Genomic DNA, 9,336 nt, shown 5'->3' with positions numbered 1-9,336 from the left:
TCTGATCTAAAACTTTACACTCAGAGTTCAATCTAATCTAAAACTCTACACTGAGAGTTTAATCCGATCTAAAACTCTACACTGAGAGTTTAATCCGATCTAAAACTCTACACTGAGAGTTTAATCCGATCTAAAACTCTACATTGAGTGTTTATCTGACCTAAGACATTATTGTAACAGTTTAAGAGGAATAAATTCCAATCTAAATATTACAATGTTGTTTTTTCTCCCCCAGAACAAGGGGAATGGCGTCTGATCTGATTGGCCGGTTGGACAGCACGTCTGATGGTATGTTAACTTTTAATCTAGTTTAATTAATTAATTAATTAATTTATTACATGGCAATGCTCCTCCAACAGTAAAACACTAGCTTTGGGTAAAGTGTGTGTGTGTGTGTGTGTGTGTGTGTGTGTGTGTGTGTGTGTGTGTGTGTGTGTGTGTTTTAGATGAGTGGGAGCAGCAGGACATTCCAGACCCGGAACGTCTGACGGGTTTTGAGGATTTCGGAGTGCTGTTGCGGCCTCTGGGGCTCAGCGAGAAAAAGCCGATTCCTGAACCGATCCCGTTCACCGAACCTGATCCGCTCGGAGCACACAGCACCACAGAGCCACACGCACGTTGCCAAGGTCACACACACACACACACACACACACACACACACACACACACACACACAGACCAGACTTATGGTTCTAAAAGTTCTAAGCCCTTATTATGACTTACACATTCCTGCTCCTGCTATACCAGTCAGAATTAAGAACGTGTGTGTGTGTGTGTGTGTGTGTGTGCGCGTGTGTGTGTAGGCGTGACGAGTACGGAGCTGAAGCCCGCAGTAGCATTACTTTCTCTTGGAGAACAGGCCACGTCTTTAACTGAGGCTCAGCAGAGACTGGAGGCTTTACGTAGGGTTACTTCCACTGCTCAGGTCCTGCTGGGGTACAGCATGGTGCTCACGGCTCTGTCCCAAACCGCTTCCATGTAAGACACTGTGATTCGGTGTGTGTGTGTGTGTGTGTGTGTGTGTGATGTCCAGACTATGCCTGATGTTTAACTAACCTGTGTGTCCCTCAGCACTGCGGTGTGCAGCCAGTCGAGCGGATTAGAAGCTCTGGGATTGGCCGATATCCGCATCCTGGTGCGCCTCATGTGTTTAGCAGCGAGTGGGCGTGTCCAGGTGGGCCAACAGGACAGGGGGCGTGGTTCTGGGGGTGATGGCTCAAGCTCCGCCTTCCTGTCTTTTCTCAGTTCTGCGATCGGCAGTTTGGTGTCTCACAGCCCCACGGCGTACAGGGAGCTGGTGGACATCTGCACCCAGGTAATCGGATAGATCGGTGTTTGATCTCACCCTGATCCTGAACTTTTTCTCTTACAGTCAAAATTTTAACAGCAATTTTATTTTTGTATCTTCAGGATCTCATGGCTGCTGCTACAGGCGTGAATCTCGGAGCCATCTGTGACCCTCAGCAGCGAGGACGCCTGGGGCCGAGCCGGGACTCCAGAGAGCTCGCGTTCCCCAACTTCCTGGTAACGCAGAGTCTGGTGTCGCTCCTCACCGAGAAACGAGTCAGATATCGATACGGTGCAGAGAGAGCAGAGTCCAACGAGGCGAAAGGTCTCACACACACACACACACACACACACACACACACACACACACACACTTTCTCTGTTTTCTCTCTCTCTCTCTCTCTCTCTCTCTCTCTCTCTCTCTCTCTCTTTTGAAGTGGGATACGATTCTGTGTTGATAGAATTCATGTTGAATTATCGCTGTATTAATAGAACCATTTTTCTTTCGCAGAGTCGGGCAGCCCGCTTACTCCAGGCCCGTGTCTCTCTCAGGCCACCGTACGGGTGGGAGCCCTGGAGCTGGCGAACGCGTTGGCGGCCTGCGCCCTCTCGGCCCGTCTGAACAGCGGGCACCGGCAGTGGGCGGCACAGCAGCTGGTTCAGGCGCTGGTGGCGTCGGAGCGAGACGGCTCCATCAGACCTCAGAGCTACAGCGACACGGTCGGAGACCTGAGGCAGTGTCCTCTCAGCAAGCTGGAGGCTCACCACAGCAGGGTAGACCATCATCACACATACACACACACACACACACACATGAGAATTCACTGAATATTGAAAAATATTTGTTTGTATTCTATTTCCATATTCACTAATCCAGATACACTCGGCCTTTTGCACTCATACGCACAAGCTAAACGCCTGCACCACGTTTATTTACTTTCCGGCTCTTTAAAGCGCAGTCACGACGGCTAAAAACGCGTCTCAGTGTGGATGGAAGGCGCAAAAATATGTTTTCAAACGAAAACCAAACAGGTGGAAAACATCAGAGATTGTAACGTAACGAAGTGATAGCTGGAATTTAAAATGATTAATTCAGATGTTTATTATGGTCTTAAAAATCTGCGTATTTGAGTCTGGAAAGTATGAGATTTTTAAATGAAAAATATGTAGGAACTCTGATTTATATGATTTTTTTATATACTGAATTCTGGAAAAGTGCGTATTTTTGATCCATATATTGCAGGTAACGAGTTGCACCTGGAACACAGAGCAAGGACTCCTGGCTACAAGCTCACAGGATGGGACGGTGTGTCTATGGGACGTCTCTGATAATACAGCTGACCTGCTACACACACACCCCTGTATCAGGTAACACACACACACACACACACACACACACACACGCTTGCAATTGTATTTTATTGTATGGGTTTGGATCTGCAGATTTATTATCATTTGTGTGTGTGTGTGTAGCGAGACCTCTCTAGGCTCTGCTGCCGAACCCTCTGTAGGAACACACCTGCTCTCTCCAGTGATGTGGAGTGCACGAGGAACACATCTGGCCACCTTCCAGAGCAAACACATCTACATCTGTGCCGTACGTGGTAAGAACGTCAGCTCACTCATGCTCGCACACACACACACACACACACACACGTGAATGGCTGAACACATGTTTCCGTCTCAGGCTCTCAGGCTCACGTGGAGACTCAGGTGTCGTGGGTCACAGCTATGGCGTGGGCTCAGAACTCCACATTCACCAGCGTAGGGACGGAGAGCTTGCTGGTGGGACTCCTCAACGGCTCCCTCTGCTGGATGGAGGTGACAGAGGAAGGTGGAGACGGAGTGCGTGTGGAGAGCACGCTGCTGCCTCACTGTCACCGAAGTGAAGGTGATAATCTCTCTCTTTCTCGCGTTCTCTCGGTTCTTCCTTCTCCTTTTCACTCTCTCACTCTCTCTCTCTCTCGCTCGCTCGCTCTCTTTACTCTTTCTTTTTAATTCTCAATTTCTCTCTCGTTCTTTTTCTCTCCATCTCTCTTTGTCGCTTACTGTCCCTTGTTTTTGATTCTCTTTCCTTCTCTCTCTCTCTCTCTCTCTCTCTCTCTCTCTCTCTTTTCTCTCAGCTCCTCGGTGTTTGGCGTGGTTCAGTGCTGATAGACCGTTTGCCGTCGGTTATCCTGATGGGAAAATCTTGCTGGGAGCCGCTCAGAGCTACGACACGGAGCAGCCAATACTCCTTACAGCCTTCCAGGTGCACACACACACACACACACACACACACACACACACACACACACACGCCGAAGGCCTCATCATGTATAACCCTGTGTGTGTGTTGGCAGGAGAGCGTGAACGCTCTGAGGTGGGACCCCACAGGTCACCTGCTGCTGTCAGTGAGCCGCTGTGAGGTGGTGAAGGTGTGGGGACGTTCAGGCTCGGCGTGGCTCGTCCTGCACTCGCTCTACCACACGGGTTTGGTCAACACCGCCGAGTGGTGTCCTCTCCCGGGACACGCTCCCAACCCACGCCTCATGATGGCCGTGTGAGTCTCGCACCTGCAGCTTCATCACCACCTTCTGTTCTTCAATAAACCACTCAGTGCAGGTTTTATCCGTTTATAGCTACATTTACATAGTACAAGTTACTAACACGTACGTTCTCCTCACCAGCCTCTCTTTCTTCTTTTTCTTTTGAAGCTCATACAACAAAAAAACCCACAACAAATAAATAACGGTAACGTCGGAAAACCGACACTGGAGACTCCTTACCATATAATAAGAGCATTATTATAAACCTGTGCTTTTCACGACTATCGTGTACATACAATCAATAAATCAATCGATTCTCTCTCTTTCTCCCTCTTTTGAACTCTTTTGGTCTCTCTATCACTATTACTCTTTTTGTCAAATCAATCCTGGCATTTAAATCTTTTTTTTTTTTATAAAATACTTTAAATTCTTTAATGAAAATAAATTAGGTAAAGATTTGTAACATAAAACCCTGAATGTGTCGATTTGTAGTAATCTTTTTTTTTTCTTCTTCTTCTTAGCGGATGCCAAAATGGCCTCCTGTACGTGTGGACCGTTCCACAGGGGGGCAGTAGTGTGTCAGTACCACAATTCCTCAGCGCCTCCAGCAGTCAGGACAGAAGCACCATGGTGAAGGTCAGAGCCTCGTTCCTGTTCCTGTTCCTGTTCCTGTTCCTGTCTGTGTTCACTTTCACCATCTTTATTTTTATTTATTATTTATTTATTTATTTTCCCTGGATGGATGACTCTGGCCTGAGCTGTGTTCACACTCTGTGTGTGTGTTTGTGTGTGTGTTTGTGTGTGTGTGTGTGTGTGTGTGTGTGTGTGTGTGTGTGTGCGTGTGCGTGTGTTTATCACTCGTGGAGGCACTGTGTGTTTTTGAACATTGAGGGATCTTTCATTTCTGATGATTCAAATAAACATGAAAGGGGTGTGTTTTAATGCAGACGGACTTCTGTTTGTTTTGTGTGTGCTTGTATGTATGTATGTATGTATGTGTGTGTGTGTGTGTGTGTGTGTGTCAGTGTACCCTGAGTCTGTTCTTATACAGGTGTGTGCGTGTGTCTTAGTGTACACTGAGTGTGTTTTATTTGTTTGTGTGTGTGTGTGTGTGTGTGTGTGTGTGTGTGTGTGTGTGTGTGGAGATGTGTGTGCTATATGTGCATATAGGTTTGTGCATTCGTTATGCAGATGCATTAGTGTGTGTGTGTGTGTGTGTGTGTTTTATTTACTGCTAGAGTATAAGTAGGATTGTGTGTGTGTGTGTGTGTGTGTGTGTGTGTGTGTGTGTGTGTGTGTGTGTCTACAGCGAGGCAGTGCTAAGTGTGTGTTTAGACTGAGTGGACACATCACAGCGATAAAGACACTGTCTTTTGCCCCAGTGGACTCGCTCTGATCTCAGGAGGAATCGGAGGTCTGATTAATGTCTGGTCTCTGAGGGTGAGTTTCTTCTTTTTCTCGTCTTCACACTAAATATCGTATTATTTCACTGAATATGCCGTCACGGACACGCAAACACAGTTTCTGGTCCCCTGTGTGTAGGATGGTTCTGTCCTACAGACTGTAGTCACAGGGTTGGGATCAGTCGTCTGTACCACCTGGATCCCGTCTGTGGGGGTCGTTGTGTGTTCGGGAAGGTCAAAGGTAACACTTCTTCCAAAATTAGTGTGTGTGTGTGTGTGTGTGTGTGTGTGTGTGTGTGTGTGTGTGTGTGTGTGTGTGCGCATTGGGTGTACACTAAGAGTGGAGTGTTTATGCAGTTAGTATGGGGTATGTGTAAAGTGTGTATACGGTGAGTATTTAGTGTGAATGGAGTGTGTATGTATTAAGTATAGATTATATATGGTGTGTATGCAGTATAGAGTGCATATGAAGTTAATATGGAGTGTGTATAGCGTGTGTATGCAGTATAGTAGTATAGAGTGTGTATGTATTATAGAGTGTGTATGTAGAATAGAGTGTGTATGTATTATAGAGTGCGTATGTATTATAGAGTGTGTATGTAGAATAGAGTGTGTATGTAGAATAGAGTGTGTATGTGGTATAGAGTGTGTATAAAGTAAGTATAGTGTGTATGTAGTATACATTTTGTGTATGTAGTATAGAGTGTGTGTGTATTATAGAGTGTATGTATTATACAGTAAGTATAGAGTGTGTATGCAAAAAGTGTGCAATCCTGTTTTTCTGCAGGATATGTTGCTGATCCGCTGCAGTCCGGACTGGATCTCTCAGAACCACGTCCTGGCGTCATGCCGCAGTGTGCTCCGCTCTCAGGGAATCCGGGGTTTGAGCCGCGCTCCCTGCATGGCCGTCTTTCTCGAGCGTCTCCCCCTCTTGCTGCAGGAGCAGTACAACTACGAGCGGGTGAGAACAAACAGCTGTAGTTTGATCTTCTTCACAGTTTTCCTGATGTAGCGTCGGTTGTGTTAATAAACAGCTGATGTGTGTTTTCTCTCAGAGTCATGTGATGTCTGGAGATCAGCTGGTCCACAGCAGTTTCCTGCAGAGCCTGTCCTCACTGGCCGTGGGTCTGAACTTGGAGCAGCTTTTGAGCCATGAGCCGGTCCCTCCCCACCACGACCCCGCCCTCTCCTCCACAAACTCCGAGTGGTGCTGGCTTTCCACCTTCTCCACCACCGTGAAGAGCGCAGAGGCCTTTGCCCGCTCCGCGTCCTTCCCAGAGGAGTTCGCCGTGCCTGAGTTTCAGCAGAACGGAGACACGGCGTCTTCCCGAGCGCTGGTGAGTCCATCTTATTGAAGGAGTATAATAAAGTGTGAACTCTTCTGTCCTGCACAAGTTTCAGCTCTGACATTAAAGACTCCTTGCATAAAGAGGAAAACAGGAAAACGGGACTTTTCACTTTTTCAATACTATTTTTAGACCCCCATGTTCTTTACCTTTCCGTCTATTTTCATCTGCTTTCTGCAACTTTCTGATGTCCTTTTCCAATGATAAAATATATAAAATTCACCTGCATTTAGTTTCACCTTCCTCCCTACATCTTCTTCTGAATTTGACCATATTCCTCTTATTCTCTATTTTTCAGCTTCCCACCACCTCACATATTTTAGATCTTATACTTATGATTCTGGTTTAGTTACCATTCCTATCCTTCTTGATTTAAGTTCGGCCTTTGACACTATTTCTCATACTATCTTTCTTATTCAAATTATTTCATTTGGCATTACTCATACCCCCCTGGACTGGATCTATCAGGGTGCACTCAGTTCATCACATTACACTCATTCGGTTCCAAATCTTCCACTGATAACACTGGAGTCCCCCAGGGTTCTGTCCTGGGACCTCTTCTTTTTATCATCTACCTTCTTCCTCTTGGCATAATCTTCCGTAAATATGGTATTCTTTCCACTGTTACACTGCAGCAAACCTAATGTCTAAACTCCCTCCTTCCTCTCTTCTTGACTGCTTTAATGAACTCAAATCCTGGTTCTCTTCCAATTTTCTTAAATTAAATAGTAGGAAAACAGTCTCTTCTTTTTGTTCTTACTCACAAATCTCTTTATAAGCTTTAACTGGTTTAGAACTCGGCAGCACGTATCATCACTAAAACTCCTCCATTTCACCACATTACTCCGGTTTTGCAGCAGCTTCACGGGCCTCCGGAAAAGATTTGCACCTAAAGCTCACTTAGAGCTGTCGCTATGGTAACAATAATGAAGCTTGTCAGTGCGTGTCTGTGACGTTGGTGTGATGTTTTTGGTTCTGCAGGATAACAGTAAGTGGAGCTTTATGATGGATGAGCAGCTCATGTCATGGGCCACCAGCAGACCCGAGGTGAGTGTGTGTGTGTGTGTGTGTGTGTGTGTGTGTGTGTGTGTGTGTGTGTGTGTGTGTGTGTGTGTGTTTTGTTTCATTCATCATTATCAGGTAGAGCTCCAGAAGCATGTTCTCATTCAAGGCCATCTCTGTTTCAGCTCTTCATCATTTAACATTCCCTAACAGCCCTCAGTTTCCCTGAACATTCCTCTCCCGTTCCTCTCCTCTGTAGGAATTTCAGAAAACTGTCTGAAGCATAGATTTTTTCCCCAACCTTTTCAAGAACGTTAAAAGTTACTCAGAATTAAGAACAAACGCAGTTTCGCTACCACACACCACATTCAAACAACATTCACTTTACTCCTTCACACGGGACACTGAATGTTACAGAGCATAGATACGACCACCTTCTGTTTAATAATAACACTCAGTTCTGCACTCACACCTGGAAAGAATTTGAAGTCTCAAAGAAAAAAGCTAATTTATATAATAGTACAAACAATTGCAATATTAATAAACAAACAAGCAGATAGATAGATAGATAGATAGATAGATAGATAGATAGATAGATAGATAGATAGATAGATAGATAGATAGATAGATAGATAATAAACAATAATATTAATCAATAATTGTAATATTATCATTATAATATAATTATAATTAATTTAAATTTAAAATGAACGTAAAAATAAGTGAGTAAATAAAGGAGGCAAACGGGCCGTTATGATTATCATGCACAATATTTAAAAATATTTAAATATTAAGAATATTTAAAAAAGCTGCAAAGATTTAAAAATAATAATAATGAAATGGTGAGGAAATTCTAGAGAGGGAAAATAATACAAAGTGGAGTAAAACTACAAACGCTTCTTGAATGAGAATAAAGCGGAGGGGAAGCGCCTCATGGGGTAGTGAGAGTACTTTAGAGACTACACTCTAACAAAAATATGCTGTGTGTGTGTGTGTGTGTGTTCAGGACTGGCAGCAGGGTGGCAAGAGTGAGGTGTATCTGTGGGGTAACGGACGACATGGACAGCTCGCTGAAGCCGGAACCAATGTTACTGTGCCCACCCTCGTCCCCTCTCTCTCTCAGACCCAGCAGGTGTGAGACATTAACACACACACACACACACACACACAGACAGACAGATAGATAGGGGTTGTAAATGTTTCCTATGTAGCACATTTTTGTGTAAATTCTACTGAAAGCGGTGTTTGTGTGTGTGTGTGTGTGTGTGTGTGTGTGTGTGTGTGTGTGTGTGTGCGTGTTAGGTTGTATGTGGACAGAACTGCACGTTCCTGGTCCAGTCGAGTGGCACCGTGTTGGCGGTAGGAGAGGGCAGCTACGGCCGGCTCGGGCAGGGCAACTCGGACGACCTGTACACACCTACACTCATCTCTGCACTACAGGGTAACACACATACACTCACACAACTCCTACACAAACACGTTATACACACAACTACATACCTGCCAGGCTTCACTCCTCCAGTTTGTGTTGCAGCTCTGAATTTCTTTTACTCACAAATACACTTTCTCTCGTTAGCCAATCAGCACGTGACATATAATGATTAACATTTAAGTGGGTGGGATCAAATTTGAATATTTAATGCAACCCCTGAAAAGTCCCACCCCCTCTCTCGGTTTCACAGTAACGCAGCCCGGATTGTAAAGGAATAACGTTTCTAATTCGCTTGTGTGAAATCTCATCGGTGTACGTGATCACGTGAGACGTCACTT

General features: G+C 45.2%; 1 protein-coding gene across 1 annotated transcript in view; it reads left to right on the top strand.

The window, feature by feature from the left end:
• Positions 1-9,336, top strand: part of LOC124397613 (probable E3 ubiquitin-protein ligase HERC1) — a 45,822-nt gene that overhangs the window by 30,258 nt on the left and 6,228 nt on the right. The window contains 20 exon segments of the mRNA XM_046867178.1: positions 236-288; positions 447-626; positions 804-978; positions 1,072-1,315; positions 1,411-1,612; positions 1,799-2,061; positions 2,531-2,655; positions 2,761-2,891; positions 2,975-3,178; positions 3,411-3,538; positions 3,630-3,829; positions 4,337-4,451; positions 5,125-5,182; positions 5,185-5,255; positions 5,358-5,459; positions 6,006-6,179; positions 6,274-6,555; positions 7,546-7,611; positions 8,573-8,698; positions 8,869-9,007. Of these exon segments, the coding sequence (XP_046723134.1) occupies positions 236-288; positions 447-626; positions 804-978; positions 1,072-1,315; positions 1,411-1,612; positions 1,799-2,061; positions 2,531-2,655; positions 2,761-2,891; positions 2,975-3,178; positions 3,411-3,538; positions 3,630-3,829; positions 4,337-4,451; positions 5,125-5,182; positions 5,185-5,255; positions 5,358-5,459; positions 6,006-6,179; positions 6,274-6,555; positions 7,546-7,611; positions 8,573-8,698; positions 8,869-9,007 (3,038 nt within the window).

The sequence above is a fragment of the Silurus meridionalis genome, chromosome 15, assembly GCF_014805685.1.
Source record: "Silurus meridionalis isolate SWU-2019-XX chromosome 15, ASM1480568v1, whole genome shotgun sequence".
In the NCBI taxonomy this organism is placed as follows: Eukaryota; Metazoa; Chordata; class Actinopteri; order Siluriformes; family Siluridae; genus Silurus; species Silurus meridionalis.
The sequence above is the reverse complement of the archived record's forward strand: the minus strand, read 5'-3'. Positions and strand labels throughout refer to the sequence as shown.